At 45.7% G+C, this 26029-nt stretch overlaps 1 protein-coding gene across 4 annotated transcripts in view; it reads left to right on the plus strand.

Moving 5' to 3' along the window:
- The window catches only part of MYO9A (myosin IXA), a 225862-nt gene that overhangs the window by 158312 nt on the left and 41521 nt on the right, over window positions 1-26029 (plus strand). For all 4 annotated transcript variants that reach the window (XM_082257060.1, XM_082257061.1, XM_082257063.1 and 1 more), the window contains 9 exons: window positions 1740-1815; window positions 2803-2952; window positions 3152-3191; window positions 7086-7208; window positions 7316-7396; window positions 8334-8444; window positions 17349-17471; window positions 17673-17822; window positions 25707-26020. In XM_082257060.1, the coding sequence (XP_082113186.1) occupies window positions 1740-1815; window positions 2803-2952; window positions 3152-3191; window positions 7086-7208; window positions 7316-7396; window positions 8334-8444; window positions 17349-17471; window positions 17673-17822; window positions 25707-26020 (1168 nt within the window). The remainder of the gene's footprint in view (window positions 1-1739; window positions 1816-2802; window positions 2953-3151; window positions 3192-7085; window positions 7209-7315; window positions 7397-8333; window positions 8445-17348; window positions 17472-17672; window positions 17823-25706; window positions 26021-26029) is intronic.

Here is a 26029-nt window from a genome sequence, read left to right on the forward strand (position 1 = left end):
TGGACCAGCACCCGTCTCAGCCTCTCAGCGAGCCGCCTCCCCCCCCCCACAGCCCAGCGCTTCATTAAGCACAAGGGGGAAGAGCAGAGAGCGGCGACTGACAGCAGCTCTCTGTTCAGGGAGCCCCAAGAATCAAGCGATCGGTGGTGTTTGATCAATTGGCTCTCTGTCTTACAGCCGGCGGGGGACAAATGCAGCATCGGACTGATACTGCATCCACCTAGGTAAGTATAAATCTGAAAAAATAACCAAACTCCTACTTCTCTTTTAAAACGTGTTCACAGTATGTGCCAATCACAGCAGTGATGAGATGTCCCAGGATGAGTTCCATAAGCAGAACAAAACCCACCAATATAACATTTTCCCAAAACTGTTGTATTCAAGGCATGCCATGAATGAAAACTTTCACAGTGGTCAATTTGCTTATGTTGGCTCTCTACCGAACTATCTACCGAACTATCAAGTTATCAATTGGCTGTGTCATAGCTGATCACGTGTGCAGCACCAAGCATATGAAACCGAGATTAAGATGTCAGCTTTCTTGGCTGTAAAGGATAGAATAATTTAGTTTGGCTTTAAGTAAGCACACTCAAAAATGCTTTATGCAGTAGTTTGGAAGGACATTATTAAATATACCACCGCACAAGCACTGAGGTGTAAACAGCCGGACTGCTGGAACCGGGGCAGGTTGCATTTTTAGGAAAAATAAGCCCTTAAAGTGGAACTTCGCTCTCTCAATAAACCTTGATTATTTTTAATCCTTATGCTGCTAGCATAAGTAAATAGATAGGAAAGTAGATCATACTTGCTTGTTTTAGACTTTTTTTTGCATTTCTTCAGTTTCTTTACTGGTTTCCATGTCCAGGCAAATGATGTCATACATCCCAGGAGGAGAGGAGGAGTTTTCTCAACTAAGCACACCCTTCTGCCTTCCATGAATACGCTATGGGCAAATGGATTCAATTAAGTAAATGCTACATGAATCCTCTGCCCTTACTCAAGATGGCCGCAGCCAAAAATTCTAGGGGGGGGTGTTTTTCAAAGTGAGCAAAATTGAGCATGGAGACCTAAATGGGTGGATGAGTTTGTTAATATAATAGAAATTAATCAAATCGCATTTTTATTTTGTGGTGCTCAGATGCAGTGTAGTTCCACTTTAAGAGTAAAGTATATTGGACTTAGTACTTAATGAGAACTCAGATTGCATTTGATTCTTACTTGGTACAGCGCTTGTAACAAAACTCACTTTTGCATGTTCCACTTTTCTTGTGTATTTGCTATGCCTCCCGCTCATTTCTCTGCATGTGCCCTCTTGGGAAAGCATGTGCACATCTTCACAGACCTGCTAGTAACTGTCTTGCTGTTTCACTCAGGAATGATGCTTGCAGCCCATGTCATGCCTCTAGTAATGTCCTTGTGTTTTTAACCATATTTTGATCTGTGCACAGAAAGTGTGGAATTGCAAGTGATGATCTCTTAGGCATGTGTTTATAACCGTGAACCATACACACACACAGAGCAGGAATCTAGACACTACTCATGTAATTTTGGTACTGATGCACATCGTTGTAGAGATCTACACATTTATTATTTGGGACACATCTATTTCACACATCGCTACATGTAAAATATTACAATACACAGACATTAAAGCTCAGGTACACAGACCATATGTTGGAGGACTTTGATTCCTCCTAGAGAACCTGATTTGTTTATCTGAACACACAATTCCCTTTCAGATATTCCCCGCCGGACCCCTCGGACCCCACTTTCTGACCTACAGGGAGTAAACACCATACAAGAAAGAAGTCCACGGTAAGTATTCTTGTTGGGTTTGCCTGCCTATTGTGATGGTTGTTTTCTTTAATCATTTTTGTTTACACGCCTCAATAGCTAACGCTCAAATAATCCTATATTAGGTAAATGGTTCATCATAGTGTGCAAGCTTCTTTATATAATATATATTTATATATTGGGCTTCTTTATATAATAAAGTGAGGGCTGAAGTATCTAAATTCTATTTAGTTTACGCATACCAGACATACCAAAACCCCAGTTTTGTGTGAAAATGGGACTGCTTTCCTGCATTTGCTTACTGCCTCATTTGCAGCATCTCAAACTACAGGTGCATGTAAAAAAAAAAAACTGCAATGCAGGTTGCTCATGCAGGATTACAGTTATTTTTTGGTAGAGATGAATTACTTGCATGAATAGTTTAACACTAGCCGTATTTTGGCTATAGACAGGAAGATTTTCTGTGAGATCTTATATCTGCCTTTATTTACAAGGCCCCTTCCTCACGGGGCCGGATCTGCTCAACGGACTCCACTAGCTCAGCGGGGAGGAGAGTCCCACTCTCCTCTATGGGGGGAGGGATGGCGAACGTATCGCCATCCGTCTGTTTTAAGTGGATCTTGTCGGATCGGGTGACAGACGGGTGTCAGCGGACACATCTCCGCTGACATCCGCCTCTCCGTAGAGGAGAATGGGTGGCCCGATCAGTTCTGCCTGAAAAACGAACAGGCGGACCTGATCGGTCCAATCGTGTCAAAGTGGCCTTATAAGTGCCGTGTATAATTTTTTTTTGACTTGTGAAATGTTGATTGTAGTTTTATGGCAAATGATTGCATCCCTTTTTTACCTTATGTGATGGAGAACAATCTGATAAGCAGTAGCAGATGTTTTCCAACAAACTGCAATTTTTCCATGTCTTAGATTTATTTATTCTCCTATTTTCCCTTCTTTTTTTTTTTCACCTATTTTCCCTTCTTTTTTTTTTTCAATGTGCTTTTTGTTTTTAAGTGAGCTGAACTGGACTTCACGTAGACTGAGCCTGCTGTCCTCCTCTGGTTCCTACCTCGAAGGTGGCGGAATCTTTATTAGCTCCCCCAGCTCCAACCTGAATAACAGCAGTGACAGCAAACTACTGGAGAGAGCTCACGGCATTCTAATGTAAGAAGAACACCACTGACAAAATTTGTAGACATACAAGAAGCAATTCTGGCCATTTCAGGAAATATTTTTGTTGATATTGTGTGTGGGAGACATTAAGAATATGCAGATATATTATATCAATGGCTATGGCTAGTAAAGGTTTTGGAGGACAGTATGTGCTTATTATGGATGATGATGATTTTTTTTTTCTCTTCAGGAGGAACAAGAACACAAAATCAAAGCCGGCTCTTCCCAAGGTAAGAGTCTATATGAATTCTCACTGTCTCTACTAAAAACCAAGTCTTAAGAAGAATTCCTGTAAATTCTTGTTTATTTTATTTACCTTCCGTCAAGTACTCGCCAGTACCAATACTTTGTGGTGCAATTTGCGTCAGTACAAAAACAAAAATTGGTGTAAATTGCACTGCAAAGAATTGCTTGCGATTTAAACAGGAATGCGGTGCGATTCTCCCCACTGCTCCTGTGGGTGTGTATAGAAAGGGAAAAGCGCCATCTCGTGGGCAGTTTTATAAAAAGAACTCACAGTACATATCTGGCTAAATGCCAAATCTGCATAGGTGTCCCGGTCCTGCTGATGATAGCAAATCATGGCCTCTGGAGGTGCTCCTAGAGCTGGAGGAGATGTTCGGGGATTCCATGGGTATAGGGCGGAAATGATGTCAGTTTGGGGGCAGACCACCTCTACATCTCCTCCAGCCCTGTGCGCACCAACAGCAGGTGTGATTTGCTATCATCGGTGGGACCGGAACACCTATGAAGATTTTGCATTTGGCCAGATATGTACTTTTGAGTTCTAACATTTTTAATAAACTGCCCACTAGATGACACTTTTCCCTTTTTATATACACACACACAGGAGCAGTAGGGGGAATCACACCACATTACTGTTCAAATCTCATCAGATTCTTTGCAGTGCTAATTGCACCCATTCATTTTGTACTGACGCAAATTGCACTGCAAAGTATCGGTTTCAGTATCGGGAGAATTTGCGCGAGTACTCTCACAAATGCTTGCTATCCGCGCATCCCTACCCTTTAGTAAACAAGCCAGTGTCCGTGTGACGATATACATACTCCTAATCCATACTACTCTTACATCTCAGAGTCCTGGCATAGGTACTTGATATCACTGTTGGGAAAGGGGAGTGCTTGCACTCTTGTTTTCATTCGCTCTTATGCCAGTGTGAATATTAAAGTTACAGATCCTATACTCTACTCCAGAGCGATCCCCTACTCTATCCACATTCATAGTGGGCAGCAGATGGTGACCAATTAGAATAGCAATCTACCACATACGTCAGAATTTTGGAACTAAACTTACAATGCTTTTTCCTACTGAGGTGCCAGAGTATTGGCAACTTGTTTCAGTCAGCAGTCCTTCAACCTGACAGCTCTTATTCATGGTTAAGCTGACAGAGTGAAACATAATATCATGTAAACAAGTAGGTTACATTCACATGAGCGACTAGTCCCATTCTGAAAGGCAGCAACAGGAAACTGCTGATTTCTGCTGCTGTTTTTGTCACCTGTGAGCGGCTAGCTGCAGCTGCCGAGCCTGTCTACAGTAATGACTGAATGCTGGCGGCGGCAGCTATCTGTGGCTGTTCGCACAACTTGCAATTACCGGTGGTCATCACTGCTAGATGCACTTATTTTTTCCTAAATAAACAAAGTTCCAATGTTACCCTCTTTTCCCCTATATTTGTGGGGCCAGTATAACTGTAGTACCCTCTTGCAAATTGTTAGGGGTTTATCTGCAGTTGCAGAATTTCTAAAAGATTGGAAAGGGAAAGGTCAGGAACATCACCGTCTTGGGCCTAGGCATAATATACTTCCTATACTCTGAACAATCTCTCAAAAATGAACTACCCCCCCAATTCCAAGAAAGGGATGCTTTGTAAAATTTACATAAAAACCGAATGCAATGATTTACAAATCTCATATTTTATTCACAATAGAAAACATATCAAATGTTTAAACTGAAAAAAAAATTACAATGTGAAGAAAAGAAATAAGGTAATTTTTGACATGAATTCAACACGTCTCAAAAAAGTTGGGACAGGGCAAAAAAAAAAAGCTAGCATAAGTGGTACCAGCAAGGAAGAGCTGGAAGAACATTTTGTAACTAATTAGGTTAATTGGCAGTATGTCAGTAACATGATTATGTATAAAAAGGCATCTTAGAGAGTCGGGGTGTCTCAGAAGTAAATATGGGCAGAGGTTCATCAGTCTGTTAAAAGCTATGTCTAAAAATTGTCAATTTCAGAATAATGTTCCTCAATGTAAAAATTGCAAAGACTTTAAATATATCATCATCTATAATACGTAATATCATCAAAAGATTCAGAGAACCTGGGGGAAATCTCTGTGCGCAAGGGAAAAGGCCAAAACGCAATATTGGATGCTTGTGATCTTCGGGCCCTAAGATTGCACTGCAATAAATACCAGGCATGGTTCTGTGGTGAACATCAATGCATGGGCTCAGGAATACTTAAAAAATCATGGTCTGTGAAAACCATTCACCGTGCCATCCAAAAATGCAAGTTAAGGCTTTATCATGCTAAGAAGAAACCATATCTGAACATGATCCAGAAACGCCACCTTCTTCTCTGGGCCAAAGCTCATTTAAAATGGTCTGTTGCAAAGTGGAAAACTGTTCTGTGGTCAGACAAATCGAAATTTGACATTTGTTTTGCAAACATGGGTGCTGTATTCTGTATACATCATGGTAAACATGGCCCTTTCCCAACTTTTTTTAGAACTAGGATTGTACTTTACCAGCTTTTTGTTGAACTATCCCAACTTTTTGGAGATGTGTTGCTGTCCTCATTTACAAAATTACCCTATTTTGTTTCTTAAAATGGTATATTTTCTCAATTTTATGTTTTCTAGTTTCTATTGTGAATAAAATATGGGTTTAAGAGTTTTGCAAATCCTTGCATTCCGTTTTTACGTAGATTGTACACAGCGTTCCAAATTTTTTGGAATTGGGGTTGTACAAGAATGCACTGACCATATCCCCTGCAGGGGTAATGTATCCCACAACTGTGGGAAACTGCACAGCCACCCACAATGCCATTGTGGTTAAAAAAAACAAACAAGGTTATACTAATGGAGGATTGTACACATTCCCCGCAAAACTAATAGGAACACGTCAGTATAAAACGTATATAAAACCGTCACTCACCATAGCTTATCCTAGTGTGGATGTATACATGTGAAGGTCTCAGTCAGTGCCGCTCCTCGGGCAAAACTAATAAGAACACGTCAGTATAAAACGTATATAAAACCGCCACTCACCATAGCTTATCCTAGTGTGGATGTATACATGTGAAGGTCTCAGTCAGTGCCGCTCCTCGGGCCACACCTCCTGAAATGTTTCACCCTGTCCACCGGGGGACCCCTGTGACTCCTTATTATGTTTCTGTGGACACTGTGAAACATGTCAGGGGACATGGCCCGAGGAGCAGCATTGACTGAGGCTTTAACATGAATACATCCACACCTTGATCCGCTTTGGCGAGCAGTGGTTTTATGTTTAAATGTTAATTTCTCACTAAATTTGTTTTTCTTACGCTGGTATCCCTTCTATCCTGAGTGCCAGTAAGGCTCTACACCTCAGCCTGGAGCGGCACAACCAAGTACTAATGACTTCAGAAACACTTAGTGTACCTGGTAGATTACATCAACTCTTCAACTTTCAGAACCCACAGGTTATCTTTTAGACGTTGATACGTAGATTTTGGCCTTTAGAGAAGAGACGCTCCTTTTTTTCCTTCTCTCTTTCTCTATTCCTTCTCCTTTTTTCTCTTGCTCCCAGCGTTCCTTTATCTCCTTCACCTCAGTTCTAATGTTTGGTTGAATTTCTGCATGAGGGCCCGGTTATTGTTGACTAATGATCTCACCTTGATTGTTACATGTGTTTGGAAAGCTGCTTTTAATAAAACTAAACTGTATCCAAAAAGGAACTGTTTGAATCTGCCTGGATAAAGAAATAAAGAATACAAACATTCCTGTAATGTTGATTAAGGTCTACTCTTAGGATATTTTCCTAGACGTCATTGACAGCTATTGGTGAGAGTTTGTTGCATAGACAATTAAAATGTTTTTAACTTTTTCTTTAAACTCTAGCACTTGTTGGATGTGAAGTCTCTAAAGCATCTCTCTAACCTTACACTACATGATCGTATCACCAAGTCCTTGCTGCATCTGCATAAGAAGAAAAAGCCACCAAGTATCAGTGCACAGTTCCAGGTGCGGCTCCATGTTTCTTTGATTGTCTTCCTTCTGTTCATTTCATCTCACAGATTACCCCATGCCAGTGTGTATTTTGAAATCCCCTTTCTTTTGCACTGTTTTAGGCATCTTTAAACAAACTGATGGAAACTTTGGGTCAGGCAGAGCCCTATTTTGTGAAATGCATCCGCTCCAATGCAGAAAAGGTAAATAACTTAAAATTGAGTTTAACAGCACCTATCACAAATTGCACAATAATTTGCAGCAATAAAGAACCAACTCAAGTATGCTTTTTAAAATGAATTTGTGGAAGGAGCCTGCTTTATTCTGAGCCTAGTCTTGAGCAAGTCCACCCTGCAAATATAGGTCTGTGTATAATGACAGTTCAGTACTAACAACCTTTGGCCTTAATCAAAGATTTCTTATTCCTAAATCTTCTGAAAGAGGAGCTCCAGCCACCTATCAAAAAATAAAAGTCAGCAGCTACAAAAAGTGTAGCTGATGACTTTTGAAAAATAGCCACTCACCTGTCCCACGGTCCACTCCACCCAGCCGTCTTCATCCTCTGTCCTCCCTTTGCGCCGCCGGCATCTTCACTATGGGCACCCAGCTGTGACAGCTTGTGGGTTCACATCTGGGTGCCTACTGTGCATGCACCCACCCTGTCAAAATCGGGTATTCCCCTGCGCTCCTCAAAAGTGGCAATTGTGCAAGAGGAGCAGAGGCCAAGTCCTTAAAGCAGAACTTCCCCTTTTGGGTGGAGTTCCGCCTTAAATCCCAGCTTTGAACACAGCAAAAAAAATACTGTTTGTAGTGCTGCCCCCTGCACTGCAAGGACTAAATGCTGTTTTAGTATAGGGGATAATAAATATGGTTTCTTATCTGTACAGTTAAGGTCTTAATCTGGCATTGGTTTCACACTTTCACAGTGGTGTGTTTTCTGAGTCACTAATAATGGTATTTTTTCTTCAACATGGCTGAACAAAGATACAAGCCACACATTTGTCTGCAAACAATCTTGATTACTTTAACAAAGCAAATAATTAGTGACCGATAAAGTATATTTGTGTACCTTACTACCACATCTCTTACTGCTGGAATGTATTTATCTTTTCTTTTATTTTCCTTTGCTTAATTGTACAGGTGCCTTTGCGTTTCAATGATTCATTGGTGCTCAGGCAACTTCGTTACACAGGAATGTTGGAAACAGTCCGAATTCGCCAATCTGGGTACAGCTGCAAGTATCCCTTTCAGGTTAGAATGCAGGCTTTTTTTGTACACATGAGCTCTGTTATTTACACAGTATGGCCAAAAGTTTTGTACCATCAATCCAATGTGAGTTTGTTGGACATCCTATTCAGATACTGTGGGCATTATTATGGAGTCCTCTCTAGCAGCCATAAGAGCCTCCACATTTGGGAAGGCTTTCTGCAAGACTTTGGAGTGTGTCTGTGGGAGCTTGTGCCCATTTAAAAAAAAAAAAAAAAAAAAAAAAAACATTTGTGAAGTCAGGTGATGGATGAGGAGACCGGTATCCCAGTCTGCATTTCAATTCATTCCAAAGGTGTTTAGTAAGGTGCAGGCATCTTTGGATCCTCCACACTAACCCCATCAAAGCATGTTTTTATGGACCTGACTGTCTGTCATCGTGGAACAGAAAAAGGCCTTTCCCAAACTGTTGTCACAGATTGGAAGCACAGAATGGTCTGAAATGTCTTGTGCTGAAATAGATCTCCTTCCCCTGTGATGGCAAGTGGTTCCATTAAACCAGAAATAACAGATATTGACATAGAAATTGTTGATAAGCACACAGCAATTGAATGCAGCTCCCTAGAGGCTGTAACTTTGATGCATCTGTCACCTGATCCTGTCTGAAATGTCTACAGCATTTACTGAGCCTTTCACTAGAAACACCTGAGCGTGGTAATTTTGGCTATATAGCACATGATGAATGCGTGGGAGCAAGCTAAATTTCATTAGGAAACTTTGTTTCTCTATCGCTCATTGACAGACGTAGTCTTCTTGATTCTCAAGAGCTGGGTTATGTTGTCTCCGCAGGAGTAGGACTAGGCAGAATGACAAAACGTTCTGGCTCCACCCTAGGGGGCAGTCCCTGAGGGTATATCCTCCCTCTCTCTGCTACAGGGAATCAGTTTTTTTCTGTCTAGTCAGGAGTAAGGACCTAAGCTCCTTGCTGGGATCTTTTGGTCCTGGCAAGACTTTTTTTCTTTAAGAAAAAGACATTTTTTAGGTAGTTTTCTCCAGTGGTTTTTTCCTGTGAGATTTTCAAGCAAAAATGCCGGACTGGGCGACACTTGTGGTCACCCCAGCCGGCCTACGAGCGCGTGCAGACCAGGCATTGCGCTTGGTCGGCCGCGACATATTCAAGTAAGTATGCGGGGCCGGGCGACGGGCTGGATGTGAGATCCAGTGGTCACCCCGGTTTCTGCCTAAAAGGCGCGTGCAGACCAGTGCGCTGAGTCGGCCGCGACGGAGTCCCAGTAAAGGGACTGACTTTGCGAGTTAAAGCTCGCTTGGACGCCAGGACCAGAGAGTCGAGGCGTCCACAAACCCCCACCCCGGTGGAGAGGGTATTATGAAGAGAGGGTGCCTGTCGGTTCGGTATGGTGAGTAAAACGTTCCCTTTTTTTCCTCATTTATGAGGCAGTATATATTATGGGCCCCTCCATATATGGTCAGTATATATCTGACACTTACAAGTCCCCCTTGTAATACAGCATGTGTTTGTGGGAAGTGGACTTGGTTTAAGAGCTAACACTCTACCCAGCAGACTGTAACATTACAGCAGACATAGGAGGTATAATCCTACCTTATGTGCAGTGTATCTCTGTAGATCCATATGTCACCTCTCAGGTAGAGGAGAACCAGAGTGCAGGTGGATGTGCTGGGAAGACGATATCGGCGGTCCGCCGCCATTTTGCCGTAGACCGAATACATATATGTCCTCAGGTCACGTCGGCCGCCATGTTTTTGGAGTCTTATGTCTCTTCTATGGGGGCGGCCATGTTTTGTGAGCCCAGCTTCCTCGTGGAGGGCTGGGAACGCCGGAAGGCGTATACAGGGGGCGGAGCCACGCCTTCTGCCCGGGAAAAAGCAAACAGCTCCTTCCAGTCTGTGTAAGACAGACGCTGGCTGCAGTTTGTTGGAAACTGCACTGCATCGGTTGGTGAGCCTTGGGGGTCCCTCTCTCTCTCTCTGGGATCGAGAAGCAGGTACTCTGAGGGGCGCTATTGCGCTAGGGGGAGACACACAAAAAAAAAAAAAAAGAAAAAAAAAAAGTTTTTTTGTTTATTGCTGGCAAAGTGTCCTGTATTAACATGGACCCTGCCACTCATGTATCTCCTCCGGATCCCCTCGAGGGGTCTGCGGGATCCTCCAGCACCCCATTGACAATTGAATCTTTTTCAGCTATTATGGAAACTTTTGTGTCCCGGGTGGAAGTGGCTTGTCAGGGACAGGGCGCAAGAAAGCGACCCCCGCCTAACCCCTTATTATCTGAAACCTCGGATTCAGACTCTGAGCCTATTTCTGCAGTTGCAGGTACTTCATCTGGTATTGGTGTCTCGGGTCCTGTCTCTTCAGACAGTGAGGAGGATGTTTCGGCATCTGCCATAGCCCGAGAGGAAGCGTTGGTAAACGCACTCATTGTATCTGTTCAAGAGACTTTAAGGTTACAGGGTATTCCATCAGAAATAGCTGAAACTGAGATCCCTTTTGGGACTAAAAAGCGCATCAAAGTGGCAAAGGTTTTTCCATTGCCCAAATGTTTTGGCAATCCAATCGATGAAGAATGGCGTCTGCCAAAACGCACTTTTAATATTTCCAAACGCATTGACAGGCGTTATCCGTTTGAGGAAACCCTTATTAAGAAATGGACAGAACCACCTGTGGTGGATTCACCTATTGCTAGATTGAATAAAGCCACGGTTATTCCTTTAGAAGACGCTCCGTCTTTTAAAGATCCAGTGGATCGCAAGATAGAAGCTATGTCTCGCACCATGTTTTCCTTGATTGGATCAGCTTTCAGGCCAATAATTGCTATTGGTCTGGTTTCGCAGGCTGTAACTGAATGGACCAAGTGGTTACGCCGGGACTTAGAAGAAGTCCCTCAGGCGGTATCAGATTTGTTGGAACAAATGATACAGGGGTTACAGTTTGTATGTGATGCGGCGTTAGACGCCACTCCATTAATGGCGCGAGCATCAGTCTCAGCAGTGGTTCTCAGGCGTACACTGTGGCTAAAAGGTTGGATAGCCGACCAAGGTTCCAAAAAAGCATTGGCTAATATCCCCTTTTCAGGAGAGCGTCTATTTGGAGCCAACTTAGATGAGATCATTAAGGATCTCACCGGTGGAAAAAGCACCTTTTTACCGCAAAATTTTAAAGGTAAAGGAACTCGTCAAAGACGAGGGCCTTCTTTTTCTGCTCACAAGAGGTTTTTTCGTCCAGCGGGTGAAAAAACTAAGTCCTCCAAAGCTCCTGCAGGAGGCGTCAGGGGTCGGTGGTCGGGCAAGCAAAAGCCCGCCCCCTCCAGACCCGAAGATAAACCATCCAAAGCCTGAAGGTGCGCCCCCACCCATAACTGGGGTGGGGGGACGTCTTCGCCGGTTCCCGGATCCATGGCTTTCCAGAATCCCGGACAAATGGGTTTGCGAAGTCATAAGGTCAGGGTACAAGATCGAGTTTCGATCTCTCCCACCGGCGCGATTCTTCCCTTCCAATATCCGTCTATCCGCAGATCGTTTAGAAGATCTGCGGAGAGCAGTCACAGATTTACTACAAGGAGTGGTAGTCCACGTTCCTTGGACAGAACGGTTTCAAGGGTTTTTATTCAAACCTGTTTACAATACCCAGGAAAGAGGGCAAAGTGCGTCCAATTCTGGACTTAAGAGCACTCAATTCTTTCGTCAACATAAGAAGATTCAGAATGGAGTCCATTCGCACGGTAGCAGCCTTCCTGCATCCAGGGGATGTCCTAGCGTCCATAGACATCAAGGACGTCTATCTTCACATTCCCATTTTCGCAGGACATCAGCGTTTTCTACGCTTTTCCGTAGAGGAGAACCACTATCAGTTTGTGGCGTTACCTTTCGGTCTCGCCACGGCTCCGCGGGTCTTCACAAAGGTGTTGGCCCCAATGTTGGCACTTCTGCGCCAAAGAGGTATATCGATTCTAGGTTACCTAGACGATCTTCTGCTTCATGCAGAATCTCCTCAGACCTTGCTACAAAACATAGAAATTACTATGATTTCTTTACAGGAATTCGGGTGGCTGGTGAACCAGCAAAAGTCATTTCTGGTTCCCACCCAGAGGCTCGAATATCTGGGTCTAATTCTAGACACAGTCAGGACGAGAGTTTTCCTTCCGGTAGGGAAACTTCGAAAGATTCAATCAGCAGTCCAGTTGTTACTGTCCAACAGCTGGTCTTCCCTTCGGACGTGCATGAGGGTTCTGGGGTTGATGGTGGCTTCATTCGAAGCAGTCCCATTTGCCCAGTCCCATACCCGAATTCTTCAGCAAGAGATTCTTCTCAGATGGAATCGGAATCCGGAATCCCTGGACAATCAGATACGATTGAGCAAACAGACCAGAGAGTCTCTGGTTTGGTGGCTTCGGTCTCCAATGCTCAGCCAGGGAAAGTCATTTCTGCCAATATATTGGACGATAGTGACCACGGATGCCAGTCTATCCGGATGTGGAGGAATTCTTGGTCAGTTATCTGTCCAGGGACTTTGGTCCCCGGAAGAATCCAGATTACCGATAAATGTATTGGAACTGAGAGCGATCAGACTTTGTCTGATTCACTGGACCGAGCAGCTCCAGGGCAGCCCGGTTCGGATCCAGTCGGACAATGCCACGGCCGTGGCTTATGTCAATCATCAGGGGGGCACCAAGAGTGTCCGAGCGGCCAAAGAAGTGGCTTGCATTCTTCGCTGGGCGGAACGATTTGTTCCAGCAATCTCTGCGGTGTTCATTCCGGGGGTGGAGAATTGGCAGGCAGATTATCTCAGCCGTCAGACCCTGGATCAGGGGGAATGGTCCCTCCATCCAGACGTTTTCCACCAGTTGTGCCTACGGTGGGGCACACCGGATGTGGATCTGTTGGCATCACGATTCAACAGGAAAGTTCAGAGATTCGTGGCTCGCTCCCGCGATCCTCTAGCAGAAACCGCAGACGCACTGATCGCCCCGTGGGGGCAATACCAGCTAATATATGCCTTCCCTCCTCTCGCGTTACTGCCAAGACTTCTTCGCAGGGTAGAGGAGGAAGGAATCCCAGTAATCCTGGTAGCTCCGGACTGGCCTCGTCGAGCTTGGTACGCCGACATGGTCAGACTGGTGGCGGACGTCCCATGGAGACTTCCTCTCAGGGAGGATCTACTGTCTCAGGGACCGATCTTCCATCCTGCTTTACGATCGCTGGCTTTAACGGCCTGGCTATTGAGACCCAGGTGCTGAAGGACAAAGGTTTGTCAGCTTCAGTTATTCCTACTCTAGTTGAAGCAAGGAAAGCGACTTCCAGAAAGATTTATCATCGCACATGGAAGTCCTACATTGCATGGTGTGAACCTTTAGGGTTCCGTCCTCGGTCTTATTCGATTAGTCGAATATTGGCTTTTCTGCAACAAGGGGTTGAGCAGAAACTGGCCTTGAGTACTATCAAGGGTCAGGTCTCAGCATTAGCCATCTTCTTTCAGAAGCCTTTGGCTACTCATTCCTTGGTGCGGAATTTCATCCAGGGGGTGCGACATCTGGCTCCGCCAGTGCACGCGCCGTTACCCCCCTGGGATCTTAATTTAGTGTTGTCGGTTCTTCAGAAACCTCCCTTTGAAGATATTAGGGAGATTCCTCTACCCACGTTGTCCCAGAAGGTGGCCTTCTTGGTGGCTATTACTTCTGCACGCAGGGTGTCAGAACTGGCCGCATTATCTTGTCGTTCACCATATCTGGTGGTTCATAGAGATAAGGTGGTTCTTCGTCCGAATCCATCCTTCCTACCAAAAGTAGTTTCAGAATTTCATCTGAATGAAGAAATTGTATTACCTTCCCTGTGTCCTAAGCCCAGTCATCCTCGGGAATTTGCTTTGCACTCCTTGGATGTGGTCCGGGCGATCAGGGTATACTTGAAAACGACAGACTCGTTTCGCAAGACGGATTCACTTTTTGTGATCCCAGATGGACCCAAAAAGGGGTTGCCTGCATCTGCCGCGACCATTTCCAAATGGATCAGACAGACGGTAGTACAGGCTTATTCTATTAAGGGTCGGCAGCCCCCGTTCCCTGTTAAGGCGCACTCCACTTGGGCACTTAGTGCGTCATGGGCCTTTCGCCATCAGGCGTCAGTGGTCCAGGTGTGCAAGGCGGCTACCTGGTCGTCGGTGCATACCTTCTCTAAACATTATAAAGTTGATGTAATGGCATCGTCTGATGCCTCATTTGGCCGCAAGGTTTTGCAGGCCGCAATTTGAGGAGACCAGTGGTCTACCTCGAGGGTTTTTTTCCGTTGGAAAATTTTTTCTTTTAGTCTCATTCTTTGTTTATAATGAGCCTTTAAAACTTCTAGTTTGGCACCGGTTGGGCCTACTAGATTGGATTTGATTTTGTCAATCCCACCCCTCATTTGTGGCACTGCTTCTGGATGTCCCAGCTCTTGAGAATCAAGAAGACTACGTCTGTCAATGAGCGATAGAGAAAAATGGATTTTTGTAAGAACTTACCGTAAAATCCTTTTCTCTTAAGCTCATTGACAGACGTAGTACCCGCCCCTCTATCATTGAGTTGGGTTGGGTTAATTTCTCTGTACTGCTTTAAACAGAACTGATTCCCTGTAGCAGAGAGAGGGAGGATATACCCTCAGGGACTGCCCCCTAGGGTGGAGCCAGAACGTTTTGTCATTCTGCCTAGTCCTACTCCTGCGGAGACAACATAACCCAGCTCTTGAGAATCAAGAAGACTACGTCTGTCAATGAGCTTAAGAGAAAAGGATTTTACGGTAAGTTCTTACAAAAATCCATTTTTTCTACAAGTTTTGTATTTGATGACTATAGTCTGTGGATGGCCTTGTACAAAAAGGAGGAAAGTGAGAACCTGCTTTTATGTGCAAGCTGGATGGCTCCTCGGGAAATTGTGTTGTGTATGAAGAAAAGGCTTACAGAAATTGGGCATGTTTTCTTCAGCTTTTTTTTTTTTTTTTCCTGTTCATATAAAAAGTTTTTTCCACAATCTATGGCTGCTGGTAGATTCAGTCAGATACTGAAATCCTAGAAGTACTCCAGTCAACCCACAGGCGCAAGTTTTACAAGTTAACTAAGTTTACTAGTGTTCTGTCAGTTACAGCCATACAGTTTTGTACGTTTCTACAGTCAAGAGGTGCAAGTGTTCCCCTTGGGTCTCTCTTTGATAATTCTGCAATCAGCATTGGCTACCTGTCCATGTTCAGTTTACCACAGGACTCTTTCAGATTGATAGACTGTGCAGCTTGCAAAGTGCAGTTGTCTTCTGCAGGTACAATTGCTCCAGAGCTTAGTAAATGAGGTGAGGCTTCACTTTGCAAAGAGTACCCAATCACGTGCAAGGAAAAAAAAAAAAAGAAGCATTTTTGCTTGCATGATTGGATGATGGAAGTCAGCAGAGCTTCTGCACATTTACTAATCTCTGGAGCAACTGCACTTGCAGGACTTTACGTCTGGTTGGATTCCCAGCAAAACTAGTTCAATGGTTGTATGCCCCTTGCCTAGATGTTAATAAGTGCAGGCTGAAGATGACCATCTGTCCCAAACATGCCACCTACAAAAACACTTCCAACTCCTACGATTTGTATTTTGACTGCTGATATCTGGGCGAGCGTGTCATCCACTGCAGTGAAACATGTTACTGGGAGTACTCCCATGGCATTTGATTTGCACCTCCATTTTACTCCTGTCTGTGTAATCTTTAACCTGCATAATTGTGACAGAGATTGGAAGTTAATCCCACAATATCTGCCCTCATTGACCAAGTATCAGTGTGATGCCTGTCGGATTGGATACAAGGGGAACTTTTGGAAGTGCAACATAGAAGCTGAGGTCCCAGTTCGGTATCATCTGTCTGTCCATGATTGTTGGTCTCAAGTAGAACTAATGCTTCTAATTGGCATCCTAGGGTTACAAGCTGTTCACCTACTGGACCTCCCTTCTGACCAGTCATCTGGTCCAGGTGTATTCTGACAGTGCCACAGTTGTGGCTTTTATCAGCCCTATCAGAATCTATCCTGTCCTGTCCAGTATCATGTTCCATGGTACACTTTTTCCCTGGGTGGAAAACTAGCAGGCAGGTTTTCTCAGCAGACATTATCTAGACCTGAGGGAATGGTCTCTCTGTCTGGAGGTGTTTCTGTCTGCATTGTGCTCACAGGATGGGATTTAATAATATCTCGGTTCTACAAGAAGCTGGTCAGATTTGTTTTTAGGATGCAGCATCAGACAACAGATGCATCAGAGGGGTATGGCCTGTAGGGGGCTGCCTTCAGTTGCTTTGTGCCGATCAACAATTTATGTATCAATACCTGTTCATTCTGTTTAATGAATCTATTTGCTGTCACAGAGGAAGGAGTTCTATTTCAGCACAAAGTACAGACATTCTCTGAAGTATTTTTGCGTGCTCCTCTGAAAATCTGCGTTGTTGCAAACATATCCTAACTGCATTAATTCTTACTTTAAGGTGTATACTACTGTAAAGACATCAGTGGTGGCTTAATGATCACCCTTCTGCACATTAAAAGGATGCACTATATTCCTCAATTAGGACAGTGTTTGACTTAGAAAGGAAACCAGAATGTACCTGAAATCTCCATAATAGCCCCAGCATAATAATATTCTCTATACATTGCTACCTTTTGTCTGTTCATCCTATGATAAATCATGAACTCCTTGTGGGTATACAGCCCTTTTTTTTTTACTTTGGTTTCTTTGTAAGTCTAAAACAGCTAGGAGCCTGCAGTGAGTGTGTTTAGGTATAGCTGTCCTGTATGGCAAGCAGTGGAGGAAGTCGTTGTCATTGTGCCCGACAAAGACCTAAAGAACCTGTTGGAACACTTACTGTATGTACTTACAGTTTATTATTTTACCAGTTACTGAAATTCCTACTTTATTCCCTAGGACTTTGTAAATCAGTTCTCAGTATTGTTGCCAAGAAATGTTACATGTACCCGCCAGCGTATCCAGGAATTCTTCTGGAGGATTGGTCACAGCCCTGAGCTATATCAAGTTGGGAAGACTATGGTAAGGAATGAATTGGCCCTTTTACATTGCTATCGCATGGAATTTGTAATGAATGAATTTCACATACCTGGATAATTTTACACAGTATTCCAAATGCTCATGAGTATTTCATAGGGCTCATTTAGTGCACTTTACCTACTCAACAGCAAATATTGGTGTAATCTAGTATTGTCTTTTGGTCATTGTATTTTGCTTTTTCAGGTTTTTCTGAAGGAACAGGAACGTCAGTGCCTTCGTGACATGTTACATCAGACAGTATTACAAAGAATTGTTCTTCTCCAGCGCTGGATAAGGTCAAGATTACAGCGCATGAGATTCTTGCATCTTAAAGATGCAGCCATCATCATCCAGGTACTAAAAGTTTGTTTTCACGATCCGCAACCAGATGCCTAAAAGCCTTAAAATGGAAGGCATCCCCACCATCTAAAGAAGACCTATATAAATGCATACATTATGCTTATAATATGAAATATTTAATCGCTAGGCTTAATAAATCAGTCAACAACTTTAACAAAATCTGGCAGCCCTGGCGTATCTTGGACATACATGGGGAGATTTACTAAAACTGGTGGGTGCACACTGAATCTGGTGCAGCTGTGCATAGTAACCAATCATCTTCCAGGAAAAAAGTTGAAATTAGAAGCTGATTGGTTACCATGCACCGATACACCAGATTCTGTGTGCACCAGGTTTAGTAAATCTCCCTCAAAGTGACCTGTTTCATCAACAGGCAGTTTCTGCTCTGTATATCCCTGGGAAACCTAAGCTATATTTGGGATTGTCTGGCAGGGTAGGAGTTACAGAGCCTTCCCCTTTCCATCCCTCTTCTCCTATACCCCCTCCATATCTTATACTCACTCTATTACTTAACTTTTTTATTCCCCTTCAATCTATACTTTTGCCTCTTGTTCCAACCTCTTTCTTTGTCTTCATTACAGCATTGTAATTCAGGTTACAGTATATATCCATTACCTACTTATTGTAAGATTCATTATTGGCATATATAAGACATTACACTTTTCTCTTTCGTTTATTGACGGACACAGCTCCTGATATTCTTAAGCATTGGGTTATACTGCCCCCTACAGGAGTAGGACACTAGGCAAAAAAAAAGTTTGGCTACACCTGTGGGCAGTCCCAGGGGATATACTCCCTCTCTGCTATAGGTACTCAGTTTTTTTCTGTCTAATCAGGAGTAAGGACCTAGTTCCTTGCTGGGATCTCTGGTCCTGGCAATTTTTTTCTTTTATAGATAGAAATTTTTTTTCTCCTGGATTTTTCCTGTGATATCTACAATCAACTGCCAAACTGGGTGACAGGCTGGATAATCTAGATCCAGTGGTCACCCCAGTCTGGCCAGCGAGCATGCGTGCACAGACCTCAGCTCCGCGCTAGGTCGGCTGTGACATAGCCCCACTGGATAGGGACTGGCCTGCAAGTTAAACGCCTCGCGAGGTCTTGTACGACCGGGTCTTAGCTCGAGTCACAGCGTTCCTCCTGGCTGTGACAGCCCCTCTATTTTCATGGAGAGGGGTTCTGTCTGGAGCAGTGCCCACCCGGTTCCTGGTATGGTGAGTAGCGGCCTCCCTTCTCCCCCTGGAGGGTTTTGGGGTGGACGTGGGCCCCTCCTTGACACGATCAGACCCCCGGGTTCCCCTCCTTCCCATCAGGCACTCCCCTTTCATCTGTCCCCCATCCTACCCCCCCCCCCCCCTCCACTTATGCTGGGGCTTTTTGGGTGGTCTGGTCCACCTCCTGGGGTGGGGGCAGGGCGTATACTGGCGATGGGGGCTGTGGTCTATCCCTGAATCCTAGGGATCCCTCCTGGGTCCCTGGAAGTCTCGCGGGGCTGCCATTTTGTTGTAGCCCGTGTGTTTCTATGCATGGCTGCCATGTTTGTGTAGTTGAGCGGCCATTTTATGGTGGTTTGCCATTGAAAATAGCAGTGGCCATGACAGTAGAGCCCTTTGGGTGTCGATTTCGACGGTGGGAGCCCCTCCTCATCCCTGGTGCTGATTCCTGGATTCTTTTACTTCCTGATCGTCGCCCGTGCAGTGCAGATGATCCTGGTAGCTGCAGGTGCCTGTTTCTGCTGTGTGGTGAGTCTGGTGGGGTTCTCTCCCTCTCTGCTGAGGATCACTTGGTGCTCTGTGCCTGGCAACAGGGTGGTACTGACAGCGCAGTGGGGATGTCCCTTGCAGTGTTTTACACCTTCTTTGTGGGGTTTCCCTGGTGACTCTTGGAGTCTTTGGAGCACATCTCCCCACCTGATCCCCTCTCTTAGGCTGTGAGGCCCTCCGGGTCCCAGCCATCCATCGATGCACTGACGGCGGTCCTAGAGACCTTTGTGTTCAGGGTGGAGGTGGATTTTAGGCAACAGGCTAGCAAAAAAGGCCCCCCCGCCTTCCTCCTCCTTCATCTGTCTCATCCGATCCTGAATCTGATCGGCCACCGCAGACGTGGGTCACCCTGCTCGGTCTCCCACCACACGCCCGGAATCCTCTGATAGTGAGGATGATTCCTCCATGTTTGCAACCACGCACGAAAAGGTGCTGGTGGAAGCACTGATTGTAACTGTGCGTGAGAACTTGAAGATGGAGGATGTAGCTGCGACGGAGGCGCAGGTTCCCTTTGGCACTCACAAGCCATTCAGAGCAGAAAAGGTTTTTCCTTTCCCCGCCCATTTTGACAGAATTGTCGCTAAAGAGTGGGGACCACCAAAGCAACCCCTTGGGGTCCCTAAGCACTTTACTAAGCGTTACCCCTATGAGAAGACTCTTATCAAGAAGTGGACTGTTCCACCGATGGTGGACCCACCAGTTTCCAGATTGAACAAGGCAACCATAATTCCAGTTGAAGAGTCCCCGGCCTTTAAGGATCTGGCTGACAGGAAGGCGGAGGCTGTGGCCCATAATACGTAAACTCTGGCTGGTTTGGCACTAAGGCCGGTAGTCACCATTGCCCTGGTGTCGCAAACTCTGACCTAGTGGGTTAAGTTACGCTGTGACCTGGAGGGAGAACAGCTCCCCCCGCCTTAGCTAAGCTGGCAGACCACCTGGTCCAGGGGCTGCAGTTTATCTGTGATGCCTTTTGGGATGCGGCTTCCCTAGTGGCGCGGCTTTCTGTTTCTGCAGTGGTCCTCCGGTGTCTTTTTTTGGCTCAAATGCTGGTCTGTGGACCAGACTTCTTAAAAGGTCTTGACTGATCTTCTCTTTCAAGGAGATCGCCTGTTTGGAGCTACCTGGATGGTATCATAAAAGGTCTCACGGGGGGGAAGAGTACCTTTCTTCTGCAGGCTATTAAGGGCATAAACCTCATTGTAGATGTGGGCCTTCCTGCTTGGCTCCTAAGAAGTTTTTTCATCCCTCAGGGTCAACTGACAAGGGCTCAAAGCCTTTGAGGGCCTCCTCTGGAGGATCCAAATGAACCTGGTCTGGTAAACCAAGAGCGGGCTTCTCCAGACCCGGAGACAAGGCTCCTTCAGCATTAAGGTGAACCCTCACCCGTATCGGAGGTGGGGAGACATCTTCGTTGGTTTCCGGACCCGTGAACTTTCCTGGTACAAGACAAGTGGGTCCACAAAGTAATTTGGTCCAGCTACAAGATCGAGTTTCGCTCTTGTTCCCCGGCAAGGTTCTTTCCTTCCAATTTGCGCCTGCCCCCGACCGCTTACAGGGTCTGTTTGGGGCAGTACAAGACCTGTTGCTTCAAGGGGTGGTTGTCCCGGTTCCGACTTCGGAACGTTTTTAGTGTTTTTACTCAAATCTGTTTACAGTTTCCAGGCAGGAATGCAAAGTGCGTCCAATCCTGGACCTCAAGGCACTGAACTGCTTTGTGCGGTTGCAGAAGTTCTGAATGGAGTCCATGCGCATGGTGGTGGCATCTCTGCATCAGGGGGGGATTTCCTTGCTTCTATAGACATGAAGCATGCCTACTTTCACATTCCAATATGTGCCAGTCACCAGCACTTTCTCCGCTTTGCCGTGGGAGAGGAGCATTATCAGTTTGTATCGTTACCCTTGTGTTCTCGCTTCCGCTCCTTGGGTCTTCACAAAAGTGTTAGCCCCAGGGCTAGCTTTGGTACGCCAACGGGGAATCGCGGTGCTAGGCTACTTGGACGATCTCTTTCTGCCAGCGGAGTCTCCTACTGCTCTGGTGAAAAACCTAGAGATCACACTGCTTTGGGACGTCCCAATGGTTAACAATATAAGGAGCTGTGTCCATTAATGAAGGAAAGAGAAAATGGGATTTTTGACTTACCGTAAAATCCATTTCTCTGATATTCATTGACGGAGACCGCACCCACCTCTCTGTGGAGTTGTAAGAGAGAGGGAGTATACCCCCTGGGACTGCAGACTTTTTTTTCCTACTCCTGTGGGGGGAAGGATAACCCAATGGTTAAGGATATCTGTCAATGAACATCAGAGAAATGAGTTTTACGGTAAGTCAAAAATCCCATTTTCTCTATCGTTCATTGCTCTTCATATTAGTAGGGTTATACTGCCCCCTACAGGAGTAGGACACTAGGCAGAAAAAAAGTTCTGGCTATGCCTATGGGCAGTCCCAGGGGGTATACCCTCTCTTCTTGCTATAGGATGTCAGTTTTAATCTGCCTAGTCAGGAGTAAGGACCTCGTTCCTTGCTGGGATCTCTCTGGTCCTGGCAAAAGTTATTTTCTAGCTAATTTTTTCACCGGATTTTTTCCTGTGAAAAAAATGTGTGCAACTAGCAACTATGCCGGATCTGGGCGACGGGCTGGATATATAGATCCAGTGGTCACCCAGCCAACCAGCGAGTGCACGCAGACCCCAGCTCTGTGCTAGGTCAGCCGTGACATAGTCCCACCGGACGGGGACTGGCCCTGCGAGTTAAGCACCTCGCCGGGTCGCATACAACCGGGTCTAGGGCCGAGTCGCAGCGTTCCTATTGGCCAACAGCCCCCCCCCCCCCCCCACTTCGGCAGAGAGGAGTTCTGTCAGAAGATGGCGCCCGCCTGTTCCAGGTATGGTAAGTAAACTGTCCCCCCCCCTTTTAGGGTGGATGCGGGCCCCTCCTTGGGACGGTCGGACCCTTAGTTTCCCAGGTTCCCCTCTGTCCTGTCATGCACCCCCCATTTACCTGTCCTTCCTCTCCCCCCCCCCCCCCCCCCCCCCGGGGCTGACACCTGGCGCAGGCCGACGGGTGCACCGCCAGCGACCGGACGATCGATTGTGCGGGCAGGTGTGGCCATCTTGGTACACCTGAGCGGCCATTTTTCGGTGGATTCCCATTGAATTTCAATGGTGGCCATGTTCTTGGAGTCCCTAAAGGCGTTTTTTGTGATGTGGAGCCCCTGCCTATAACCTAGTGCTTACATTCAGGTTTTTCTCTGCTGATTGAGATCGCTACAGACACGTGCTGTGCAGACATTCTGGGCCTTCCTGGTGCATCTTTGGTGCGAGTGGTGAGTCTGGGGGGGTCTCTCTTTCTCTGCTGGGGGTCACTGTGCGTTCTGCCTGACCTCTTGAGGGCGCTATAACGCGGTGGGACATTTCTTTTTTTTTTTTACTTTTTGCTGTGGGGTTCCCCTGGTGCAACATGTACCCTGCGGAAGGAACATTCTTCCCCATCTGACTCCCTCAAGGAGGCCGCAGGGCCCTCCGGATCCCAGCTATATCCATAGATGCACTGTCGACGGTCTTGAAATCCTGTGTATCCCGGGTGAAGGTGGCCTGTAAAGGGTAAGGTGCCAAAAAACGCCCCCCACCTACCCCTGCCTCATCTGATGTGTCAGATTATGAATCTGATTCAGCCACGGCAGACCTGGTTCTCCCTGCCGGGTCTACTACCTTGCGCCCTGTCTCCTCTAATAGTGAGGATGACATCTCTGCCACCGCGCAAGAAAAGGCGCTGGTGGACGTACTGATTGTATCTGTGCGTAAGACCCTAAAAATGGAGGACGCAGCTGCGACTGAGGCGCAGGTTACTTTTGTCACTCACAAGCCATCCAGAGCGGCAAAGGTTTTCCCCCTTCCCTTGTATTTTGACAACATGGTCAAAAAAGTGGGACCGCCCAAAGCGTCCCCCTGGGGTGCCTAAGAGGATTGCTAGGCGCTACCCCTTTGAGGAATCCCTTATTAAAAATGGACTGCACCTACGGTGGACCCTTACGGTCTCCAGCCTGAATAAAGCTACCATGATCCCAGTGGAGGATTCCCCATCCTTTAAGAATCCGGCGGATAGAAAGGCGGAGTATGTGCCCGGAATATATACTCCCTGGTGGGGTCTCCACTCAGACCAGTGTTTACTATTGCCCATGTGTCACAAACTTTGACCGAATGGCCTAAGTTACTACGCCGTGGCCTGGAGGGGGTACAACTCCCCCCTGCCTTTGCGGAGCTGACAGTCCAGTTGCTGCAGGGGCTGCAATTTGTTTGCGATGCCTCGCTGGATGTGGCTCCAATATTGGCCCGACTGTCCGGCGTATACTTTGGCTAAAGTGCTGGTCTGTGGATCAGAAAAGTGCAAAGGTTTGTGGCATGCTTTCGGGACCCTCTGGCAGACGCCACGGATGCACTGGTGGCTCCGTGGGGTCAGTATCAGCTGATGTATGCCCTGGTCAGGCTAGTTGCAGATGTTCCTTGGAGGCTTCCTCTCAGGGAGGATCTACTGTCTCAAGGGCCAATCTTCCATCCTGCTTTACAGTCGCTGGCTTTGGCGGCTTGGCTGTCGAACGCCAGGTGCTGCAGGACAGGGGATTGTCTGCTTCAGTGATTCCCATTCTGCTAAAAGCGAAAAAAGCGACTTCTAGAAAGATCTATTATCATACGTGGAAGTCGTATATTGCATGGTGTGAGTCTCTTGGGGTTCCCCCTCATTCTTACTCGTGGCTCAGATCTTGGCCTTCCTTCAATGGGGAGTTGATCAAAAATTCGACTTGAGTACTATCAAGGGTCAGGTTTCTGTTTTAGCTTTGGCAGTTTTCTTCCAGAGGCCATTAGCTACTCTTTCCCTAATACGTAACTTTATCCAGGAGCGACCTCCGTTGCCACCATGGGCTACTGAGTCTTTTTGAAAGTCAGATTCGCTCTTTGTACTAATGGATGGCCCAAAGAAAGGGCTGCCTGCGTCTGCTGCGACTGTTTCCAGATGGATCAGACAGACAATTGTGCAGGCTTATTCAATTAAGGGTCAGGTTCCACCTTTCCCTGTTAAGGAGCATTCTCCTCCGGCACTTAGTGCTTCCTGGGCCTTTCGCCATCAGGCATCTGTGGTTCAGACCTGGTCGTCTGTTCATACCTTCACAAATTTTTTATAAGGTGGATGTGCTGGCATCTGCAGATGCCTCCTTTTGGCCGCAAAGTTTTGCAGGCTGCCTTTTTCAGGGTGTTTTTTAGTCTCCCTTGATGGTGTTAATGTTTTTTTCAGGTGGGCCTCATCTTGTTCTGATGAGTACATGTTGCCTGGTTTGCTATGGTTCAGCCTTGGGGAATTATTTTCTGCTGTTCCCACCCCTCATCTTTAAGGCACTGCTTTGGGACGTCCCTACTGTTATGAAGAACAGAGACTGCGTCCGTCAATGACCAATAGAGAAAATTGGATTTTTGTCTTACCGTAAAATCCTTTTCTCTGAAGTTCATTGACAGACTCAGTACTCGCCCCTCTATTTTTAGTTGGGTTGGTATTGTTTTCTCTGACACTGCTTTAATACAAAACTGACATCCTATAGTGTGGAGAGAGGGTATACCCCCTGGGACTGCCCATAGGTGTAGCCAGTCCTTTTTTTCTGCCTCGTGTCCTTCTCCTGTAGGGAGCAATATAACCCTACTGTTATGAAGAACAGAGACTGCGTCCTTCAATGAACTTCAGAGAAAAGGATGTTATGGTAAGTCAAAAATCCAATTTTTACGCTACCACTTGGAATGTGTCACTGACAATTACCCACATCCAGGATGTTGCTCAGCTCCACTAAGTACTTCTACTGCTTTTAGAAGTGACGACATGTACAACTGTATCCTAATGAATGACATTTGATTTTCATTTGTAATTCTTTTGATATGAATTTTGTCCTTTACCACACTTTATTATATACGTTGTTATATGTTGTAACAAAATGTGCATATGTATCTTTTGAAAATGTTCATTTTACAAAAAGTTATATAAAAAAAAAAGTTGATACCCACAATGCACTGACCTGGTTTTAATGAGTTAATAAGTAAAACCTGTTGTTTTTTCTTTCTTTTTTTTTTTTTACAGAGATGCTGGAGATGTTACAAGAGGCGGTGGGATGCAGAGGAACCTCCAGTCAAAATCAACTCTTTTTTCCAGGCAGCTTGTATCATTCAGTCTTGGTGGAGGTGCCATAGTGCAAGACAAGCCTACCTGCAGATGAAAGCTTCATCCATTACTATACAGAGATCCTGGCGTGATCATTCTTTGCGTAAACAAAAAGCAGCGCTATGCGTCCAAGCATATTGGAGGTGCTATGTTCAAAGAAAATTGTACCAACATAAAAGACAACACATTATCTTTTTACAAGCAGCATGCAGAGGCTTTATAGCCCGACGCAGGTAATTCAT

Source organism: Pelophylax lessonae (genome assembly GCF_965119305.1).
Source record: "Pelophylax lessonae genome assembly, chromosome: 4".
Classification (NCBI taxonomy): Eukaryota; Metazoa; Chordata; class Amphibia; order Anura; family Ranidae; genus Pelophylax; species Pelophylax lessonae.